The 24499-nt window shown below is 36.4% G+C and overlaps 3 protein-coding genes across 9 annotated transcripts; all 3 read right to left on the bottom strand.

Annotated features, from left to right (window-relative positions):
* Positions 1-1090: 1090 nt before the first annotated feature.
* LOC105209940 (WW domain-containing adapter protein with coiled-coil homolog) lies at positions 1091-9418 on the bottom strand. 6 transcript variants are annotated; one of them, XR_008471591.1, is made up of 15 exons: positions 8851-9418; positions 7560-7593; positions 5515-5614; positions 5233-5442; positions 4488-4922; positions 4346-4421; positions 4192-4277; positions 4022-4117; positions 3466-3956; positions 3145-3395; positions 2650-3068; positions 2394-2575; positions 2189-2316; positions 1810-2139; positions 1091-1319 (listed from the first exon to the last, which is right to left on the bottom strand). XR_008471591.1 is itself a non-coding variant. In XM_011180609.3 (14 exons), the coding sequence occupies exons 1-14, from the start codon at positions 8889-8891 to the stop codon at positions 1241-1243; spliced, it is 2628 nt and encodes an 875-aa protein (XP_011178911.2). In that variant the 5' UTR covers positions 8892-9415; the 3' UTR covers positions 1091-1240. The 6 variants fall into 6 exon arrangements, 3 of the variants coding, with proteins under 3 accessions (XP_011178911.2, XP_011178912.2, XP_011178913.2); XR_008471593.1 differs by having other exon boundaries at positions 2406-2575; positions 8851-9415; XR_008471592.1 differs by having other exon boundaries at positions 1237-1750.
* A 2640-nt stretch (positions 9419-12058) lies between these two features.
* Positions 12059-13481, bottom strand: LOC114803698 (loricrin-like). The gene is made up of 2 exons (XM_029038872.2): positions 12866-13481; positions 12059-12745 (listed from the first exon to the last, which is right to left on the bottom strand). The coding sequence occupies exons 1-2, from the start codon at positions 12869-12871 to the stop codon at positions 12200-12202; spliced, it is 552 nt and encodes a 183-aa protein (XP_028894705.2). The 5' UTR covers positions 12872-13481; the 3' UTR covers positions 12059-12199.
* Positions 13482-20517: 7036 nt separating this feature from the next.
* On the bottom strand, positions 20518-24348 carry LOC105209939 (RNA-binding protein cabeza). 2 transcript variants are annotated; one of them, XM_011180607.3, is made up of 7 exons: positions 24188-24348; positions 23995-24123; positions 23855-23936; positions 22828-22862; positions 21720-21865; positions 21170-21645; positions 20518-21105 (listed from the first exon to the last, which is right to left on the bottom strand). In XM_011180607.3, the coding sequence occupies exons 1-7, from the start codon at positions 24192-24194 to the stop codon at positions 20739-20741; spliced, it is 1242 nt and encodes a 413-aa protein (XP_011178909.2). In that variant the 5' UTR covers positions 24195-24348; the 3' UTR covers positions 20518-20738. The 2 variants fall into 2 exon arrangements, with proteins under 2 accessions (XP_011178909.2, XP_028894694.2); XM_029038861.2 differs by lacking the exon at positions 22828-22862.
* Positions 24349-24499: the final 151 nt, after the last annotated feature.

The raw sequence follows: 24499 nt of genomic DNA, 5'->3' as shown, positions 1-24499 counted from the left end.
CATATATCTACACAATCACGTAAATTCTATAATATTCATTAAATGTTAATCAAGTAAAAAGAACTAAAAAATATTAACGTAAATTAAAATTAAGAAAATTAATATTTGCTTCGGGATTTTCTTCTACACTCCAGCAACGTTAACTGTTTCATGTTTTATTTGTATTGTATGTATGTATGTGTGTATGTGGATTGTATTGCATGTGTTTACAAAAAAGAAATTCATTATAACAGAAAATATGTATATTAAACTAGTATTTAACTTGAAATTATTTAATATAATAAATTAAGATATAGCAAAACTGCTTGATTGTAACCTGTAAACAATAAAAAAAACAACTGTATGCTAATGAAGTATAAAAGGCATTTCTTGATATTTTAAATGATTTGTTGTTGGGATACAAGCAAAGACCTGCATTTTTGGTGCTGCACATATACAATGCATATGCCCTAGTGGGAGTGGCACTTATTATGAAATTCCTTACGCAATGAAATTCATACAAAAGCCAACGCCGCGACATTACAAAAGACCACGCAGCGCAACAAAGCACGTTGAAATAGTATACGATCTTTAACGCCTATATCCTTAGCACAAACTGTGATAGGTTTCATACAAATGGGCTTGCATACGCTCTTTTTTATATCTATTTTTGTTTTTATTTATCATTAAATTTATAGTTATAATTACTAGTCATAATATTACTATAATTATTCATTACTTTTTGTGTAGATTTTTGTTTTTCCTGTTGTATTACTTGCTTTATTTATGTTTTATTATTTTATTTTTCTTTTATTTGAATTTTATCTTGTTTGCATCCTTGTTTGTTGTTGCCTTTACTTTAAAGTATTTTTTTTTGTTTTAATTGTATTCTTTTATTTAGACTAAGCTGTTTCAAATTTTGTTAACCGCACGCGCTGATTCTCACATTTTCAGCTGTTACCGCTGCTGCTGCTGCTGCTGCTGCCGCTGCTACTAGTCGCTGGTTTGTTTTTTTCTGTCTGTCTGCCTGCTACACTTACTCACTATCATTTTATACTACTAGTAGTTGTAAATATTAGTGTAGAGTTTGCCAATTACTATTTGTTATGTGTTTTTTTTTTATAATTTTATTTTTATTTATTTATTTGTATATTGAATGGGGCGTGTGTAGGCGTTTTTGGTGAGAATTTTCGCTTATGAATGTGGTTATGTGAATTTTAGTAATAATTCCTCTTTTTTTTTAATACAAATTTGATATTGGCTAAAGATCATCAGACATAAATGAGTTTTGTGATTTTGATTCTTCTATTCGACGAATTTGTTGGCGAAGATACATAATTCTGCAATAGAGAGATGCATATGGTTAATACAATAGAAATAAAAACGAAAAATTATAAAAAATAAAGATTTCAATTCAACAAATACAACTTCTACAAGCCATACAGCCGCTTCTAAGCTTGATATAGCTATTGGCTAGACAATTTTACAGCCACTAATATACAAATACATTGATGGAATGTAATAAGAGTAAGAGTAACTTAAAGTGACATTATATAGCGCAACTCGCACGTAACTGTGCTCAAAAAAGGTTATTTTAATGACAATTCTCCTTTGCAGCTTTAACCTAACCTATTCATACCGTCTTCATACATTTGTGTCTGCTTATTTGGGTTTAAACTGAGGAAACACAGGTTCATCTTCTATAATAACGTCTTGTGGCTGTTCAAAGGACTTATTACACAGCCTTCATCAAAGCGAAATATGCAGTAACCTTAATTATAACGAAATAATCTTTGTGGGTGTTATTAACTCGTCATAGGTGCTACTCACTGTTGAAAATAGTAGTAGAAAGAGCGCAAGACTGCTGCTCGCCTTTACAAAACTGCCACTGAATCCTCATTTATCTGATTCAAAAGTGTACTTTCTTGACTGTCTGCCCAATTAATACCTACAATTGGTATGGTCCCTAGTAAGTCAATCCATAATATAGCGTACTGAGAAGTAAGGTAAGTGCTGCGCAGTTTGTTGCAACAAACAAGCTAATCCTGTTATTCCCGTACAACTCCTCGCTTTCGGTAAGATATTTCCCACTACGCCCGTTTACATCAACCACAATACAGAGATGTTACGCCGTTGAGCACAATTTTATAAAACAACACACTACATAGAAATAATAATAACGGTTAAACATTGAAATGTGCCAACTTACTTTTGTTCTTGTAGAGTTGCTGTGATTTCAGTTATTCTAACTAAGCTTCTAGCACATTTTAACTCTGCCGACACTTTCGTACACTGCAAATCTCCATACAAATGCGTTTCTTCGGAACACTTTTGCGCCTAAAAATGATGGAAGCAAACGAAAATTCATGTGTGAATACAATGTGACTTGTGTGTAATTTATAAAACTACTGCACCTCTTGCATTACCTGTTTCTCCAAAATATCCGCCTGCCAATTGGTGACATGTGTTATTAAATCAGCTCTAAAATACTTTGCTAATTTCGGCGAAATCTCTGGACCCTGTGAACGGCCGGCTTGTACAGACGACGCAACACAACTTTGCAGTGTGCTCAACGAGGCGGATGAAGTGTTTTCCACTGTGTGGAAAAAAATTTTAAGGTTATGTTAGTAATAACTTGAAATCTATAAACTATTAATGTAAAAAACATACTTTTACGCTGTTGCTGTTCCATTGCCGCTACATTAAGGTCCATTTCTTGCGTTGGCGTCGGTGGTCCTTCGCCAGGCAACATACCTATGACCCCACTACCGCCAGCATTACCACTGACATTCGCTAAACTAGATGAGGGACAGTGTACGCTACTGTTGCTGTTGCCAATTGAATTCATGACACCGCCACTGCTACCCTCGACAGTCTTTAAACCGTACGGTGCGTTACAAGCGGCATAGGAGCCGGCATTCACGCCCGAGCTCATATTAACGCCACCACCGCCCACATTGTTGCTATGACCGGTAACAGGAACAACACCGCCGCTGCCAACAACACCTGTGATAGGACTTTTTGTATTGTAACCCATCGGCGACATGCCATGGGCTAAATTGTAGTGTGGTGAATTCACCGAATTATCTCTGCGGAATGAAATGGAGAAAAGAAAAACAAAAATAGTAAAAAGAAGTGTTATAAGCATTTAGACACGCGACTAACCTTAGCACTATCACCGCTGATGAGGCCGCATGATTGGTAACATCTATGGAAGTGCCGGCATTGGACATCATATGTACCGCCTCGTTGCCACCATGTTGTGAAAGTTGGTGATGATGATGTAACGCCGCTTGTTGTTGCTGCTGTCGCATTAATAATGCTGCCTTCTGTTGCGAGCTCATCATCATTTCTTGTTGCTCTTTTGTACCCAATTTCGGCGGTCCGGGTGCATTCGAGTTCAAATGATGATCCACCTGCGCGATTAATAGAAAAAATTAAATAATAATTTAATAAAAATAGAATATGAGCACACTTTCAACTCACATTTGGCGATGTTGTTGACGCTAAATGCGCTTGCTGTTGCAGCATAGCCACTGGATCCATCTTTCGATGATTACTATTATTCTGTGTCTGCAGTACACCGGCAACCATCACTGGCACACCAGCACTCGATGACACCGAGCCGAGTCCAGTGGCGGGCAACATTGTTGCACCGCCTACAACAACGCCCGAACCATGCGCTGACGCGGATGACGCGGAGAAATGCATTGAAGCGGCTGCTGCATTGGCCGCTGCAGCAGAAGCGGATGCGGAGGAGGAGGATGACATAACAGTGCTGGCGTTAGGATGCGATGCTAAACGCGGTAATGCATTCGGCAGGCCAACGGTTGATGTTGGAATCGATGATAGGTCATTGTGTTGCACATTCACCATACCATGTACTGTGGGCGCGCCGGTCAGCGGATAGCTAGCCTCCGAAGTTGGCGTGGAGTCACCGGGACTTATGTCCATATCGGGATTTTCAGCAATGCGACCTTGTGAAGAGAAATAAATTAAATTTAAAAAATATTATATAAAAAGAAATCAAGAGGAAAATCACCATCCAAACGCCTTCGATGTGTTGGCGGTCCGCCATCGTTTTCATAATTCCACCTCAGCCGTGAGTTTCCTCGAGAACTGGAATGTTTCGCGTAAGCTGCGGAAGAAATAAAAAATATATTTTTTTCTGCTTCGAGTTACAGCTTCAGAGCTATGTAAAATTACACTCACCTGATCTGCAAAAACGATCCTCACGATCTCTATCGCGATCTTTATCCCGATAATCTTTTTCCCTATGTTGATCGCGTGCCAGTGTTCTATAAATATAGCAATTAGCGAAATAAAATAATTTTCATTCACATTCAATAGCAAACAGAACTCATACCGTTCTCGTTCAATCCATTCCTTTGGTTTCTCCCATTGTGAGATTTCAGTTTTGCAGTTGTAATAATACATTTTTCCTGCAAAAGATATGTATGTTTAATTACATTTCAAAATAAGACGCAGTTAAATTCAAAAAAACTCACCAGATGAACTGACATGTTCACTCCAATCGCCACATCGTGCCACTCGTTCGCCCCGATCACTGCGTTCACCGCCGCCACTGCCGCCACCACCACCACCACGATCGCGTTCACGATCGCCGCCGCCACCACCGCGATCACTGCGATCTCTATCACGATCCCTATCACGGTCACGTTCTCTATCACGATCTCGTTCGGAACCGCGTTCACGTTTACTATCTCTCAAATCGCCACGATCACGATCGCGATCTCGGTCACGATCTGTCGAGCCGGAACGCTTGTCGCCGCCACTGGAAGAACAAAGCTTGGCTCCACTTCCACTACCGCTGCCGCCGCCACGGCGATCCAACCTATCGTGATTGGTGCGATGCGATTCTGAATCACGATCATTACCACCACCACCGCCACCACTGCCACCGCCACGTCTATCGCGTTTATCTGGAAAGTAAAATAGTATTTATATATTTAAATTACTGTTGGACCGTTTCTAAAACAATTAAATTAAATACTGCTACGTCCAATTTTTGTAAAGATTCATGAAACATACTTTCAATGATAGAACTGGAACTCACTTCAATTCGATTAAAAAATATGGGTCCAATTGGAAAGTTAGCTTCCAGTTGGTAAAAAGATTTGACTATATTTCTTTATAAAAGAGGTTAGTTTCCGAGACTTTTTTATTCTTTATAAACTCATATTATTCCAACCCCTTTGACATTAACTCGCGTGAACTTGACATTCAACTCACCTGTAGAATATTTATCCTTTTTATAGACATCGCGATCACGATCCCTCATTTTTTGCATATAACTGAAACGATCGCTACCACGATGATCACGATCGCGTATATCGTGCGTACCGTGCCCTCTTGACGATGGTGAATCTACTTCAGGTGATTGTGAGCGATACGATGCGCTGTTACCATTATTCATAGCAGTTTGCGATAATCTTTGTGAAACTGGAAAACAAAATATCAAATGTTATTTTTAAACAATTTCCACGCTTTTAAAATTGTGTTGATGTCGCTTACCATTATTCAATGGACCACCGCCAGCTGGCGACAGATCGCGATCGCGATAGTTTGACGAGCGATCGCGTTCATAATCGCGCTTTGAACTGTACTTGGAACTCTGTAAAGGAAGAGCAAACAGTTTTGAAATAATTTAATATTAAATGCACAAATTTCACTAAGAACTAAATGAGGTGCTGATCAACTATGTATTCATGGGGAAAAGAAATACACACAACATCTATTATTAAAATTAGTTGCCATATTTGCGGAAATGCCAATGAATATATAAAATGTATAAGCCAATAAAAGAAATTATGTTGTGTAACGAAAAATACAATTTAAAATTTCGAAATTCCTTTAAATAACCCAACTCAGGGGTGAGCATATAAAAACAATATCAGCGCACACAGCACACTTAGCGACAGGACATGTTTAAGCTAATTTTTCTTGAAATAATAACATACACAATTATTTTTATATTTTTATACTTTCGAAATACTCTGTATCATCTGACCTGTCGGTCCATGTCGTGTCGCCAAGTGTGTTTACAAATTTCGCTTTTTATGATTCATTTTTTTTTTCTATTTGTGTGTAACGAGTGTATTTAAGTTATCTACAGTAATTGTTGGTGGTGCCATGTGACGCTACTGTGCATACGTTTTTCAAGTGGACAAGCGCATGCGCAGCGTACGCCCACGACCGGCGCACTTCTACTTACATCATCTATGCGACACAGACCGACAGCAGCATTTTTGTTACAGCCGGGTGCCAATGGTAAGTCTATTGTGATACTATTTGTGGTAGTCATAAACTGTGGAATCTCACGAGTGAGTACTAACAGAGCGCTTCAGGAATCGTTGGAAGCGTCGCGCAGAGCTGACACTAAGATGATACTGTTTTATATACACTTAAAACGATTTGTTTTTTTTTGCTTTTTTTTGTTATTATTATATTTTTCTAAGCGTTGTTGCAACAATGAAGATGTGTCGAAGTTTGCATTTTCTCTTTCTGTCTAAAAACAATTTTTAACTTTGCACTTTAAAATGATGTTAACGATTTTCATATATTTAAATATTGGTGTATTTTGTTTTTTTTTTCTTTCTTTGTTACTTTTCAAATTTCTATGTTTTATTATACTTGACTAACGCGAAGCGAAATGAGTTGCCTTGAGTTGATGGAACACACAATTGTGAGAGGTTATTTGTCGGTTTGTTATGTTGTAGGATTCGTAGATGATACAGACTTACAATTGCTTGCATTTCTTTTTCTAGACATTTTTGGCGTTTTAGACGCGAAAAATACAATTAGTCGTATTTTTTTTACAATATTATTTTTTGTTTTAACTTTTTTATCCTTGATTATTAATTGTATGTGCTTAGTGTTTGTTAGTGATTACAACGAAGGAGGACTTTCATATTGTATGTTGAGATGGTTTGCTGCTTGGTTGTGATGTACACAGTTAACGAGAAGACCGATGCAGTTTGTACATGTTTGCAGTTAGAGAAGAAATTATTAAAAAAAAATGTTGAAAATATGCGCACATACAATGAACAACGAAACACAAAAGGTTTTATATGGCATGGATAAGTATTATAATGTTAAGCACAAAGTTGTTGTTTTAAAAATTAAACGAATAATATAAACTAACTTGTTCTAACACTTTGTTTATTTGTTTAAATCAGAAGCAAAAAGTGTTTTTAAGCACAAAACATAATTCAACTGTATGGCACTGCTTTTATGAGAAACGAGTATCTGTTTTTCTTCAATTATTTGTAACAAAGTCACTTTTTTACTAAGAATTTCACTTTTATATATCAAAATTATTATTGAAATTATGTGGAAACATTAGGCACAAGCACACTTAGTATAATTATGCAAACAAAATATAAACACAAACAAAACAAAAAATCGAATATACTAATCACTTAAAATTCTAAAATGTAAAATAGATGTTAAATTGCATCCAATAATGTAGACTTGGGCAACATAAATATGAATATATGTAGTATGTATGCCATTATGTATTATTTAAATATTTACACTCAGTTTGCTTTATCACTCACCTGATACGAATGCGACTGATGCTTCTCAAAGTAGCTGCAAGAATATATAGTGAAAATTAGTATATAATATTATTAAAACTATATTTATCTATTTCGAAAAATAACTTCCATAAAATATGGGAAAACCATTAAATTGAGCAACAAATTAACATTATTTAGTTTGAAACGTTAAGTAGTATAAGAAAAAGGAATTATGTCGGTTTGAAGAATGGACAAAATTACTTGGATAAAAATCTGGCATTTTTATGTCCGGAATAATATATATTATAGAAAAGGCTATGCAAGTAAGTTTTCAAATATAAAATCAAATAAAAATTCGTTGCGGATACGTAGATGTGGAGGATCTAACTAAGTTCTAGAGTTCCATTATTAATTTTCGTTGCTGCCATTTTATTCTATTTCACCAGAACATATTCCTAAACATTATTATAATACAACTGCCGTTGAGTCCAATTTGATTATATCTTGCAAATCCATAAAAGTTAATTAACGATTAATATACATGTACACTGATTCCACACTATTCTTTTGTAAGAAAAATGCAGGAAGGAATGAAAATCGTTGAAAATAATTACCGCATATGAGGGAATATATAGCAAAGGCTAATGCTAAGCACTGGCAAAGTTGACGGCGTTTATAATGGAGAGGTGCAGCAGCACTAGAAGTAGCAGCAGCAACGACAGAACAGATACATATAGATATCTACTCTTCAACTATGTACAATTAGAAATTCCCGGAGTCAGATGTTAATTATTGGTTCCTTATTTCATGTCGATATTTTTCACTCAAAATCAAATTTAAATGAATCCAAATCTTTTCAAAAACTTTGTAACAATTTTTTTTGTAACTTTCCGATGTAGAAATTCATAAAAAACTTTAAATAGTTCTTAGTCGATTTTAATATTCAGACATTTTTTCCTTCTTCTCCTTATGATATTCCATCAAAGAAATTGGAAAAGAACGAAAGCACGAACACAAGACAATCGGAATTGGTGAACCAGACAAATAGCAGATAATCAAACAAGGTGGAAGGAAAAATTAACGCAAAGCATACAATGAAATCAAAGCCATACGAATGGTCAGAGAATGGCGTACAACGGAAAAATGCCAGCAAAAAAATTCCACACTGATACCAAATTGTTTTAAAAGGTTGTTGTGTATTATCGAGCTGCCGTATATATAAATACGTTGGCCAATTGTTTGACTATTTGTGCAAAGTTATTAAATGTCTATTGTGGTTACTAAACTATTTGCAAAATAAATTAATTAAATGTAAGATAATAAAATTTACCCATCGTTCACACGTTGCGGTTTTCTAGCATGCATTACCATCAATGCAAAGTTTTCGCCCAATTTTTTTCCTCTTCGTCTTCGTTGAGCCGCTGCAACAGACGTCTACAAATTTTTAGGTTCCCCAATGCTCCGTTGGGTTAACAATATGCCGCTATTTTGGTTAGTTTCAACTAAAATTTAAACCAAGTTATCTTGGCAAATTCAATTGAAAACCAACCCTTTGGCTTTTAAAGACTTCCTCCTTTTACGTAGATATTACTTTTTTTCTGGGAGGGACGTCGACGACTCGAACTTCGTCGTCGGTAAAAAGCGAAACTTTTTCAATACGGCTCTGCTGGAACGTGCTTACCCTCCGAGTTATTTTAATAAAAAGCGCTTATATATAATAATGACTTTTTTAGCTAAATATATAGCTCCAATTTACACTTATAAATTTCTCTCAATTTTAATACTTTTAATTAATTGTTGGGCAAGAAATTCGTATTACAATTGGAGCTGAAATTTTCTTTTTATGTGCTGCTTGCTTTTCCTATTGATATGACACTTGATTTTTTCTCGTTGCTCTTGTATGTGTTATTCCTTGACATGCTTTGCACCCTATTCGTAAGACATGATGCTGTCATCTTTCAACAGCCATGATTTAGCTTAATGACAGAGCGAGTGCGCTGCTGTTATAAAGTGTGGTGAAATCATAAATCAGACCGCCATTTTTCATTTTTACACGGTTGCTCAGGTTCAGAAACTAGTGTTGAACAAAAAGTTTTAACCAATTACAAAAATATTATAATTTTTTTTAATAAATTAAAAATTACTTTTAATACTTTTTAATATATCAAAGCCTACATAACAATTAATAATAATTTTAAGTAAAAGTTTTAACATTTTTTAAGTTATGGTATTGCTACATATGAATTGTTGGTGGCTACAGTGGCGTCTAATAAGTTACACTTTTCATATATTACAATAAAATCACACCGACTCATCTACAGCCTTAATAATATTATAATATTATTAATCAATTAAACGTACATTATATTGGTACGTTATTTCAAACTTGTTATCTCACTGGGAGTTTTATTTTGATTATAAACTGCAACTACATAATTTTTGATAATAGTGGTGAGTTTCCTTTCATCCCTAAATCCTCACTTTAAAACAACGCAGCGTAAAATTGAGAAATTAGTAATTCTATCCTTTCAAATTATAAAATAATGTGCAGAGGAAAGTCAAAATATGCCAATTGTTCAGATTAGAAGTTCACTTTCGTTAAGCCCTTCAAATAGTAATATCCGGAAACATCTACTCCGTTTGTGAACCGGATATAAATCGAATTGGTAATATCTTTTTTAAGCCACTTAGTCAATGTTTTGTCTTTTATATAAAATATAGAGTCGTTTTTAATCATTTTTCGTCAAAATCAAAATGTAAGCGTTTTGTTACATAGTTATGACAATTGTAAAATGCATACTAAACATACGAACATTCGTGTTTCTGAAATTCAAAATGGAGTGATGGAAGAAATTGAAATTAATAAAAGTGTTTGCAATGCAGGAGAAAAACAATAAATATAAATAAAATATAAAAATAAATACACATTAAATAACTTAGATAACGCAATTGAACTACGCAAAGCCATGAAATAAAGTCAAGGTAACATGCAATTCAAGCAAAATAATTAACCCATAGAGACCACTTATACAAAACTCAGAGCATCGTGAAGTACAATTGTACATATATGCATACATATAAATATATGTTCATATGTAAAAATATGTGAAAAATATTGTAGGCGAGTGTGTAGAAAGATTATTTAAATTATAACCAAACATTTCAATTGTGCAACTATTTTATGGGACAATAAATGCTAAAAATATATATTTTGTGGAGCAACGTAATTAAAATCATAAAAACTTATTTCTAAAGCATATAACGCACCCACAAAGCAACTTTAATTAAGTGGTAAAAAGGAAGAGTCAACGACGAAATTAACTCCAAATGCGCACAAAAGTAACTACCAGACATCTTTGTAATGCTTGTAAATCTAATGTATATGCATATATATATGTTCGTTGGACTTATACGGCATACCATAAAAGTGAGCGAAACAGACCTCATAAATCCAGCGCATATTCCAAATCATATTCAATGCAAATGCGTGAAATGTGTTAATGAGCCGTTGCTTGTCTCGTGGGTGCCGGTGAATGGTGCGAAATTGCAGAAGAGATTGCTGAAAATTCATTCAAAATTTAACAGCTGTATTGTTGGTAGTAAAAGTTTTGATTTGAAAAACTGCCACAACTAAAAATTTGAGGAAGCAATTTCGGTTTTATTTCCGGTGTAGTTTTGCTGAAAAACGCTTTAATTATTTTTCATTATGCATGAATTTTGCATTCGCTAATTCATTCATCACAGTCTGTGGTTGTTAGCAAGTCATCACAGCATCTTTTTGTTCATTACAGGTGTTACACCAATAAAGTTGTTTAAAAACTCAGTAAACAAATATGAAAATATGTATTTCTTCTACCAGTGAACATTTTGACAGAGATATAGTTTTTGAAAAAAACTAACAATTTTAAAAGCCTCTCCGTTTATTTTAATAAGAAGATCGTTAACTTACAGACACTTTTCATGTTGTGAATTCGACAATTTTTGTTGTTGTTTTGGCAAATCATTCCTCAAATGATTTTTAGGAATAACCGCGCTACTAGTACTTGTCCAGATAATAATCCGGTTGTGTTCCAAGTGTGTTGAGCCGACTAACTCGGGGACGGTTTAATTACATTAAACTTTAGGAGGATTTTAGAATTATTGCTGTTAGTTCTGCAATGAATTAACATTCGAAATATGGAAGGAGGTTAAAGCTCACAATTCAAAGTCTAAAGCACGTAATTATGCACACTCATCCGACTAATACAATACAAAAACGAGTACTTTTTTTTAAACTATGTTGTAATTTTTGTTTACTTTATTTAGTTTTTTGCTAAAAAAATAGTGGATTTATGTACAAAAGTGTTGTGTACAGATGTGTTTATGTTGTATGTGGTAAGAGGTCGGTTGATTTATCAAGTCACATATGAGTATTAAAAAAGCATACTAGTAGACGGTGACTCTTGGCAACTATACAACGACGAAAAATTCCGAAAGAAACTGTGTATAGTTGCACTTTGATGATGTTTAGATTGCTGCCAGATGGTAGATGATTATGATTATGGCAGGGCGTGTGTTGCAATGAGAATTGCAAAATTTTTGTTGTAACATTGACGATGACAATAAATTTGAACACTATTGGCTTGATGCATATCACAAGGAGGTTAGGTTGTTAGCTTGGTGTTGAATGGTAATATTGTTTACCAACCGCCACCACCGCTAGACCAACCACCACCGCCGCCACCGCTGGACCAACCGCCGCCGCCGCCGCCGCCACCTCCTTGTGAGATGATTTTAATGATCTTGACGGAGCCACCGCTTCCACCGCCACCGCCGCTAGACCAGCCACCACCGCCGCCGCCGCTGGACCAGCCGCCACCACCACCGCCGCTAGACCAACCACCACCACCGCCGCCGCCACCGCCTTGTGAGATGACTTTGATGATCTTGACATCAGCAGCACCACCGCCGCCGCCGCCGCTGGACCAGCCACCACCGCCTCCACCGCTGGACCAACCGCCACCGCCGCCGCCACCACTTGACCAACCGCCACCACCGCCGCCGCCACCACCATGACCGCCGGAACCAGCATCAATGATCTTCACAATCTTGACACTGCCGCCGCCACCGCCGCCGCCGCCGCTGGACCAGCCGCCACCACCACCACCGCCGCTAGACCAACCGCCGCCGCCACCAATAATGCCAGCATTCGCAATGGCACAAACCGCCAGTAAACAAACAAATACCTAAGGAAAAGAGTGTAAGAATAACGTTAGTGAATTCCAATCCATTGTGGTCCATTCCAAAGGAATGATAGTGGTATAATTTGTTGGTTTTAATCCAATTAATCCTATTGCGGTACACACCTTCATGTTGTTGTCTCAACGCTTAAGAGATATGGGAGTCGAGAGAGTCAATCAACAACTGATGCTTTAACCGTTGCAACGAACGGCTTTATATGCGAAAACCAACTAGAGTTTGGCTAGGCGCAGCAGCGGTTGGCGTGCGGCATGCGACAACAACAGCTGTAAAGATGCGCAACCGCAGCACTAGGGCACAAACTTCCGTCGATTTGCATGCCGAGCGTATAGAAGTTGGTAAATAATAATAACTGAATTTTAGGATGAGTAAACACACACAAAAAACCGGCTACCGACCGCTGTTGTTGGCCAGTAGTAAACGCAGCAGATGATGATGATAATCACAGCTAAGCTAATACTGATGTTGTTGCTATTATGCTATTGGGCGTTAGTGTTGTTGTTACTTCGTTTTCAAGCATGAGATTTGTTTATGTTTTGGAAACGCACATAGTAAGTTTGTATGTATGTATGTTTGTATGTTTGTAATATTTTGTGCATTTTAGCACCTTTTTGCTTTTTAATTTCCCTTTCATCAAGTCAAAGTTGTTGATATTTGATGATTTTGCGTGCAATTCGCGTTTGATTTTTTTTTTATTTAGCTTCCAAACATTGCATTCATTAATTGCAGTTTTTTATTGTTTTTGCTGTTGTCGCTGTCATTGCTGCCGAATTATGCAATACGCAAACTAAAAAAAATAAATAAAAAAAAAATTATTAAGAAAAAAACGCACGTTAATTAATATACAAAATGCTAGGCGACTAACTAAATTTTACAACTTGACTTTTGTTAACTAACACACACACACACAAATACAAACATATATATGTACATACAATCACTAACATAGTGCGTTTTGGTAACATCTTCTTGCAGCCATGGTTTATTGAGCCGCTGAGTGGTGTGCACCGGTGAACAGCATCCAAGTCATTCACTCACATACAAACAAACAAACATTTGTATATATGTATCCACTAATATTTGTACATATGTATCCACTAATATTCGTCTACAAACACTTCCCTGATGCTTGCAGGCGGGCAGGCAGCTTTACAACGCGTCATCACCGTTAGCTATAAAATACAACAAACTTGCATTTAATGTTATTATTTTAGTACTGTTGTAACACATTCAAACATATTGCCTGCATTTTTGTTTTGCCGTTCGTACATAATTTCGCTTTCAGTCGTGATTCGCGTTCACCCTCAACAAACGCTCGATGTCTGGCCACGGCGAATATGCCTGATAGTATGATTAACAAATACCCGTTTTTAAAACAAAAACAATAACAAAAACAAATAAAGACGATGCACCAACCAATGCATCAGCTCATAGTGCATGGTGCATGGTGTATGGAATGGACATACAAGATTTTCATATTTCCAAAATGTAACCTCGTAAGTAAAAGCTTTGCCATCGATTGACACTATTATGACGTTCGAATGGAGTTCACTTTTCAGGGGCTCGGAGCCGCAGCGTTCACTAGAAAGAAGTTGAAACATCTGGCATGTCACACCCTTGGCTTATCGTTGGCGATCCAACCGAACTTGAGGGAGTGGATATTTGGGAAAGGCTCAAAGCGCTTCGGGGATACATAAGAGTCTTCTTTGCGATCCATACTCAGAGTTTTTGCATCTCAGTGGACCGGCATCATTAGTTGTCTCCGTGGTATTCATCGCTACACCTGTCGCCAGAGTCGGCTTTTGAACCCAACGGTGACCGAATAGGAATCCAATATTAGCTGTCTCAACAAATTTTTAAAAGAAACTAAAAACACTTCGTTGGTATGTTAAGACTTCTTTATTCAAACCCTAAAGAACCGGTCTTTCTACTATCCATGTGGGATTTCTAAGATCTCTGACGTGTAGCTCAACCGATCGAGGTCTAGCTCGATTCAGAACGGATCAGCTCACAAATAGCTCTCTCTTCCTGTTTTAGTATACAAATATCTAGAAAGGGCCTGTAAATCAGGCTTTTTTAATTTTTTATCTAAAAAATATAGATACTTGAAAAGTTGGAAGGTCTGAGTACGATGCTAAATTTCGTATAATATCATGAAAGAGAGGTTTGAGGTCTGGGTACGATGCAACATTTCGTATAATATCATGAAAGAGAGGTTTGAGGTCTAGGTACGACGCAAAATCCCATGAAAGAGAGGTTGGACGCCATTCGGAAGGAAATGCTAAAGCTCTTAGTGTGTTGTTGTTGTAGCGGTATTCGTGTTAAGAAATAGTGTCCAAATATCTTTCACTGGTTAAAAATACGGGTTCACTGTGATAACGTAAGCCCGACTTTCATGGGAACTCATTCAGAGCGTGTGTATTCCAATTATGAAATATCTGAATAAGACGTTTCGATGGAATGAATTTGTCGAATACAACCCAGCTTCGATCAGCTATAACTATTCCCACGATTACGTAACCGAAACAGTCCGATTTAAATCGGACCAAGGACTGTTAATTCTGCAGCATTCCTTATAATTCTTTGAAAATTATTGTTGCTACGACAACAGTAACACCGAAGTCTGTTGAAAAAATTATTTTCTAGATTTAGACCTTCAAAAAATGTATTAAAAAAAAGGGTCAGTTTTTTTCGATTTTTTTTTTTACTTTCCATCCTAGTAAGACACAACAGCTTCACTGGGATATTCAAACTCTCATCGTCTAACTCTGCAAGTAGCCATGAAAGTATGTATGTAATACTTGCTACACAATAAGAGTTAAGTCTCAAAGCCCCCCCTACGAAATGAGTATAATTTAGTCGGTGTATAAAATTTATGAATTAGGAAGCAACATCTCATCATTTTTTTATTGTTATCTATTTGTTTTTGTTTTTCACTCATTTTTTTAAATTTTTTATTTAAAGTAATTAGCACTGATACTAGGCTTAAATTTTCCATACGACGAACAGGTCGGCTCAGCCTATTTGTTAACAGCTGCTGGAGTAAAATATATTATAAAATAAATACAAATAAAATTAAAAAGGCATTATTAATATAATTTCAACATAATTAGCATCTTCACATTTCGACTAGTTACTTAATTAATATCGATGCCGCAACAGCGAAACGCAACCGGTATTAATGATATTTTGTAGGTCAGGAATGAAATGTTTTGTAATTAAGTCGGACGCCACCATGGCCAGAAGAGTGCCGGCTGCTTCTTTTACTAGCATTTAAGCTAAAAATAATAATAACAACAAAAGTGAAGGCAGCCGCAGACAAAGTTGTTGTCTAGTTTTGAGAGCTCTTGACGGAGAGGTAACTTCGTTCGTTAAGTGCGTGACTACCATGCGACGAAGCGTGGGTTCGTCTATAATCCGCCGTAAAATATAAAAGTATAAACAATGCGGTTCGAGTTGTTGAAGACACAAGTATATTTCTATATAAATTATAGATCCCTAAGCTGTTTCGTTGTTGTTGTTGTAGCGACAGTCCTTAAATAATTTTAAGACATGCTGCCGGTGACAGTCCCTAATTGGATAAAGATCCTGTTGATTCGCGGTTACATAGACCCAACGGAGGGTTCCCACGACAGGGATCGGAACTTTAATACGTCGAGGATGCCTTCAATATAGTTATAAAATCAGGACGAAGATTAGCTTTGGATTAGAAGACTTAGTTGGAGCTCCCCAAAGATCCGATTGCATTCCGATTTCATAAACCCGACAGGGTGTCCTCACGACAGGGAATGGATCTTTAAAGATGGCTCTAAATATTCTGGATGCCTTCCGAAGACGGAAAACCTAGGGAAGCTGTTAATAAAAGATCTTTGGGAAGATATAGTTGAAGCACCCTACGTATGCGGTAACCTAAAATTCCGCAAGCAACCTCGACCAGCCAACTGCAGAGCGATCTTCATTGTCCGTAGACGTTTTATGACTACAAGTTGTCCCTTCTCTCTGCTAAGTAAGCCTTTTCTACATTTCCACTTTAGTGTCTGGCTACAAACCAGACGATAGGTGCGCGTTACGCCATGCCGTAGAAGGACTTACGATATCCGCATTTCAAGTTTGGTTACGAAATATAATTGTTACACTTTTTTCTATTGCTCTACACACATACTCAGACACACATTCATACATACACACACACTTGTCCCAATCACCGCAAACACCTGGTCAAGTCATTCTCCTAGTCAAACCTGCTTGGAGTGATTCTCTGTTGCCAACCACACATACTTTGAGTCTAAATAAATTTGAGATGCTTATGACCTGGCTCAAGTGTCGTAATGGAATGAACGGCAAAATGTGAAAGTGTGACTGGTGCAATAAGTAGGAACCACTTTTTTGGGCTACTTTCTTTCAATTTCTATTATTTAATGAAGCGCTTGGACGTCTTCATAGCAAGATACTGCAATGATATGCATGTTTGTATTGTTGTTGGCTGAGTAATCCATTGCTGTAATTGATTACATAAGTAATTACACGTGTGCATAAAATTTTGCAGAGATTTGATTTGATAAAACGCAATGAAGGTAATTGGTGTTAATTTTAGAGGCGCCAACGAACTAATATCATGATTGAAGACAAAGTAACATGTAAGGTAGTGCTGAGTTCGCGCGGTAGCGAAGAAAAGAAAGTCAGTTTATTAGTTATAAGACGAAATTTTTAACCGATATCCGGAAATTTGGATCCAAAAATAGTATATTGTTATATATTTTTCTCAAGAGATCTTCCATATTGACTGATTTATATTTTGTTGGGCATGTTGATCATTCTTGGTATTAAATAAAAGTGAAAATCCTATAAGAATCGGCATGACATATCGAAGATTTGTTGACGTGAGCTTCAGGTATTCAAATTGGATCTAAAGTTGAACTTCCATAACTCGAAGTCTCTCTAACTCTAAGTTTTTTTGTGGATTTTTTTGTGGTGTTTCGAGTTTGGGAAGTTCCATTGTAGGGATGGTTTTGACCGACTTCAGCTGATCCTTCAAGTATATCTAAGATTATTTCCGCACCGGTTTTAATTCGTTAAAGGCATAAAGAGACCAAACCTGTTACAAATAAAAAATTAGATATAAAAAAAGTTAAATTTTACCTTTTACAGCTTGTTGCTGGGTATAATTTTGTGCGTACTCCGTAGCAAATTTTGAATTCGCACAAGATCTTGGGCGTGGTGAAATTTTGCATTAAAAATCCATTAACTTATGTAAAAAAATTTACAGACTTGACCTCATCTGCCAGACACTAAGGGTAGAGCAATTTGACGATTCACAGACAACAAACCAGATTTAGACATGAATTTGAATTGGAATTTGTTTTGAATATTATTTTTGTTTGACCTAAAAGGTCGTCGAAAAAACTGACCTTGTACCAGATAAATTCCGGGTCAATTCCGGTAACATAGAACCGACTGTAATTGAAATGAATATTAGGTTGTTGTTGTTGTAGTGGCATAAAATATTTTCCTAAATAACTCTAAGGAATTCTGCCGATTTGACACTCCGGAAATGAATTTTGGTCCGATCCGGTTGCGCAGAACCGACTGTCGTGTGAACAGGTTATGTCAATTAGAGAATGAATATTAACATAACCGTTGGTGGTCATCCAGGTCTGCTTAGGAATGAGAGCATTTAGAGCGTTGTTATTGTAGCGGTTACCCAAAGCGGGTAAACCTTATAAATCAATCGTCATGGGAGTTATCTAATGGGAGGCCCAGGAAACGATTTTTTTCGACCTGATCGGACCAATACCTAAACCAGTTTGGTTCGGTAAGTCATATTTAGAGCGTTAATATTTTTTGCTTTCTTTTCACCGTTTTCTCTATTACAACACAACCGGAAATTAGTTTTTATCCGACTAAAGATACTATTCGTTGCCAGAAGCATCCATCAGAAGCAAATTATGAAACTTTTATGATGTAACAACAACAATAGTTACATAATATGTACATACATTTTTTCTTGTCAAAGGAAATTTAGAGCTCCAGAGCTTGACTATCTAAAAAGAAATCTTCCATTCGCAAAATAGTCGATACCTTTAACCAAATTGCCATAGGTTAGAAATCAATCACGATTAAAATATATTAATATATGCATATGTGTATATATTGCATTAAACTAATTTGACACCACACCCATTACTATTCCATTCAAGCCACAGGGGTGGCCCAGATTACGGGTCACTACGTATAAAAAAATCCCGTGAATAAATTTTGATAACCAATACCATTTGTGCATTCATATGTATATTTTTGAACAACAGTTATAAATAGCTGCAGTCCAAATTGGTGATCATCGCAAACATATGCAGCTCGTCACGCCAATCGATTTAGGTATGCAAACCATAAAGCTTGGCTTGTTAAGAAATACTCATACGCTGATAAATAATGTGCAGCACAAACGAGATGATGGCCAAAATTTGCTATGCACCCAGCTAAATTTAAGGAAATATATTTGCACACATATTGCATTGTCCATTCAAATACGAACATATCAACATCAATAATGAGGAAGAAGCTTGGGGCTTAGTGTTATATTTGAAAGCGATTTACAATACGAGCAGACGTCTATGGATTGCATGCCACCTCTTCTAATAACCGGTTCACCCACAGGCGCACTCATGAAATTAAGTTGGCGCTTATTTGAGTGATTAATCATCCTCGTACACATAATTACTATTTTTATTATTATTGGATTTGGTTTGCTGCTTTTTTTTACGTTTTATATTAGCCTGCCGTTTAAAACTATAACCATGCAAAACGAACACAAACAGTGTATCAAAAAGGAAATAGAAAAAAAAACATTTGTTTTGATTTCGTTTCTGTTGATTTGGTATTTCGTTGGCGCAATTTAATGTGTAATTTATGCAAATAATCGTAGTTACTTTGGTTAAGCCCTTTGTTTAACATTATTATTAGCCACTAGTAAGGCACTAACCTTAATTCCGCAGACAAACACATGTATTTTTAATATAAAATTTTTGTTGTATAAAAAATGAACTTGATTTTCAGTAGACGGACAAGCTGTTGTTATTTTTGTATTTAAATACAAATGATGTGGATTATTAAATTATATTTTATCGATTTGAAATAGTCACGCAACTTTTGATGCATAAATACATATGTACATATCAACAAACATTTGTTATTTAAGTGATTCGAAATTCAAGATTTTAATAAACCATTAAATTTGCATTTTTATAACCAGTAGGCCGGTTTTGCATTGAAATGTTATTAATTATAATAACGCATACCTATTTGTAACATAATCGGAGTGGACCCGGATTTTTAAACGACCAAGGACTGCCAACTCGGCAATTGGCGAATACTCTCTGCCACTGCAACAACCATAGCGATCTCAGTACTACCCCGTTCTTACTACAGTCGGTTCTACGTTACCGTAACCGAACCGTATTTTTATCCCACCAAAGACGGTCAAAGCGGCAGCAATCCTCAAAATTATTTGGGGAATGTTTTATGCCTCTACAACAACACCTTGGTACTACCGGCACTCTTAAACAAATCAAATTTCTCTTTAAAAACAGCGGATTATTCATATTATATTTTCACTTTCTGTTTTGCAGCCTGTTAGAACTCGTTTCGCTTTAATATATCACAACTTCAAGCCACACGCTTCTAAATCACGTGTTTTTAGTTTATTGCGTTGCTGAAAAGACTATTATCCTTTGAAAATGTGTTCATTGCAAACGCATCGAAGTTATTTGGTCATTAAAATTAAAAATTAAGTTTCTTTATTTTTGAAAGATGATACATCGTAATATACATTTGTCATTATTTTTGTTCCATCATATCGACTTTTCGTGCAAACTGTTGATATTTCGATAGCAGTAATAATTACGATCTTAACACAATAAATCTGCTTGACTTAAAAAATCTCTTTATAGTTAAATACATATATAATTTAAAATCGCACAACGGTTAATAGGGTCTGGGCCGATTGCCACCGTCATTTCTAACAGGACCACCGCCACCATCACGGCGACCACCACCTCCCATACCGCGGCCTCCGCCACCTCCGCCGCCTCCACGGCCACCACCGCCTCCGCCACCGAAGCGATTGAATCCACCACCACCACCGCCGCCGCCGCCATTTCCGCGATCTCGGTTACCGTAACCACCACCGCCGCCACCACGTTCGTTATTGCCATAACCACCACCACCACTACCGCGGTCATTGCCATAACCACCGCCGCCGCCGCCACCACCACCATAACCACCACCGCCATAGCCGCCACCTCCGCTGCTACCACCTTCATTATCACCATCACTTTTAGGTTCTTTACACCTGAAAATGGAATTTATTTGTTAGCAGCTACTCACAATCGTAAGTTAACAATCTGGCTACATACCTATTGCACTCGTTGCGCCAAGAAAAGTTGGTATTATTACAACTGCTACACTTCCAGTCACCTTCGCGTTGTTGCACGTTACCACCACCGCCACCGCCGCCGCCGCCACCTCCCATTCTACCACGGCCTCCGCGATCACCGCCACGGCCGGAATCGTAATCACCACCCGGTCCGCCGCCACCGCCACCGCGATCAAATCTACCGCCACCACCACGACCACCGCCAGGTCCGCCGCGGCCACCGAAACCGCCGCCACCACCACCACTACCGCCTCCGCGTCCGCCCTTCCAGTTATTCTGACGTTGTGCTAACGAAACTTTAATCGTGCAGCCATTGAAATCGCGGCCATCAAACCAAGCGATGGCAGATTGTGCGGCATTTGTATCGTCATAGGTTACAGTGGCTTCACCTTTAGAAACGCCCGTATCTTTGTGCTTGTATAACCAAATTTTGGGCTTCATAGTACGTTTATCTTTCTATAAATTAATGATAAAAAATTCAAAAACATTAAAAATTACGTCGTGATCTATTAATGTATCTGGAAACATACCTTGATTATTCCTATAGCGCCGAAATGCGTTTCAATCGCCATTTCATCGGTAGCAGGATCCATACCCGACACAAATATGGTGTCTTCTTGAGTAACCATTTCGGAACCACCAGCTCCGCCGCCGCCGCCGCCACCACTATAGCCGCCTAAAATAACATAATTAATATTAGCATGATTTTGCCGTAATAAATACAGATGAACTATGAATATATGGATTTGGACTAAATTGGTTTTCAAAAAACTACTTTGAAATACTAATTCGAAGTACGATAATATGAATAGATAAAATAGGCAAGTGTATGACCTTCTAATAGAACACATTTGAAACATGAACGAAGTGTAGTGTAGTCAGTTATATTTTCTGGTAGACCTTTGATAAATTTTATCAGGGGCAATAGTGAAGAAACTGGAAATTTTTTAACCATGGTTATATGTATAACACCATTACCAAATACATATGTCGTTGCAACCATATGTATGTACACGAATATTTTACAACTCTTTATATTTTGCAAAAAAAAAAAAATATCAATCAATGAATATTTTGCGTGTTACACACACTACATATTTTTAACAGTATAACTGATGTTTATGAAACCAAATATGTAAACCTTTTAACTTCTTAATTATTAGTTATAGCTTTAAAAAATATTTACTGTGGTTTCATCTTTACACTTTCACTAGTTGGTGTACCTTCATTAAAACTTTTAAACAACCCAATGTTGGCACTATAATTCGTAAATACCACGATCAAATTTTTAATGATCAATTATATTACCGATTACGGCATTGCACTTATGTATACCATCCATTTAATGCACTCACATGTTGTTTTGACACAACTTAAGACTACTCATAAGAAAAAAATTAATACATTTTAATATCATTACTCCATATCACTGCACCATTTTGCAGTCTCTACACCCCACATGAAGTTTTTATATGTGTACGCTCTCGTATTAGTTGACACTCTCAAATTAAATACACTATGAAAACACTAGTCATACAATAATTTATACGTATATCGCAGACTTAAGAATTGTAAGTAGTAAATGAATTGATTTATACTTTACTCAATTATTTGCAATTTGGCTTGCTTTTATTTTACCTTTATTGTAGCCGTCCTTGCTGCCGCCTCCATTTCTAAAATAGGATATCAAGACTCATTTAAATGTGCATTCGTGATTTGCAGTTACTGAGAATTTTTATAAATCATGTTAGATCGCATACACAAGCAAGTACCATATTCAAGCTGTCTGTAAATGTATTTTCCATAATAAACAATCATCAAATTCGCATATGCGCGCAGATAACCACTGATGCTCCTCGTTATTGCGCTGGTGTGTGAACATTACAAAGTTACAGATCTTTCGAAATTAACCTTACCCAACTAAGCAATTATACACCGGCCTCTTAGGTATGCGTTTCATTTTGTGTTACTATTCTTATTACCACCGCAACAAAATGTACCACTTAAAACGATTTAGAAACCAGATCATGTTAATTTTTCAGTTTTTCTGTAGGAATTTTCACAATGTCGTCGACAGTTTTACACCTTTATGCCTTTAAATTACTTTCAAAAAAGTTTCATAAACAATGCATTGGAACAATAAAACAAGTTTAAAAAAATTACAATATAGGAATTGTTTGCTTCTCCACCAAATAATGAGTATCTTAGAAACTAAACTCTATCTTGCGTGTTGATATGAAATACCTTAGTTAAATCAAATAAATTGAAATATTTGTAAAAAAATATAGAAGAGAAATGGCTAACAGATTTCAACACTTGTACCTGCATGTATTAAATTAAACCATAATTTTGTGTGGCTTTAGAAATCATATTTTTCAATAATACAATAGTTCAGCTAAATATGAAGTTTCATATTTTGTAATAATACAGTAGAGAAGCAAGTATCCCAATTTTTTGAACTTAGAACAAATTTTGCTTTTCAAAGATACATACATACTCAAACAGCACAGATACCCTAAACACTTTGGATTTGAGTTTCGCCAACAAAATCATTTTTTTAAGATTGGAACACGCTCTTTTGGTAAATAGCTTGAGATAAGCTCCTCAATGGACCTTAGCTTGTGAACTTGTTTCGTACGATAACATAAAGGATATAGATACATACCCATAACCGCCGCCACCGCTACTTCCACGGTCATTCCAACCGCCGCCGCCACCACCACCGCCGCGACTACCTGAATCATAACCTACAAATCAATTACAATTAAAGTAAAACTTTTAGAGTAATGTTAAGCAAATGTTTACCTCCTTTATTGTAGGAAGATTGATCGTTGTAGCCTCCACTTTTGGGTTGCATTTGCTGCTGGAAATTCGGTGGTGGTACAGAAAAGTTATTGTAACCTCCTCCGCCACCAGCACCGCCATAACCACCTCCTGTGTTAAAATCAACACAAATTGTCAATATCAATACAAAATATTACTTTCAGTCTATACTTACTATCCATGTTTGTTTTTAAGAATCTTTTGACACTGTTTAATGTTTAAATTTGACTGAATTTCACTTTTTAAAATAGCATAAGTTAAAGCCACGCCACTGTGAAAAATTTTCTTGCATTGATTGAAAAATGGCGTTTCGCCGCACGCAGAGTTGTATTTTGAACGAAAATGGCTGTGAACGAAAATGTGTTGCCTTATTTTTTGTAAATATTTAAATGGCGACAAAATTTTAAGAAAATTATTTATTAATTAAATATTAAAAAATATAAGTATATTAGTAAGTTTGTTTTTCTTAATTTAAAAAATAGAATAC

The sequence above is a fragment of the Zeugodacus cucurbitae genome, chromosome 5 (assembly GCF_028554725.1).
Source record: "Zeugodacus cucurbitae isolate PBARC_wt_2022May chromosome 5, idZeuCucr1.2, whole genome shotgun sequence".
NCBI classification, from domain to species: domain Eukaryota; kingdom Metazoa; phylum Arthropoda; class Insecta; order Diptera; family Tephritidae; genus Zeugodacus; species Zeugodacus cucurbitae.
The sequence above is the reverse complement of the archived record's forward strand: the minus strand, read 5'-3'. Positions and strand labels throughout refer to the sequence as shown.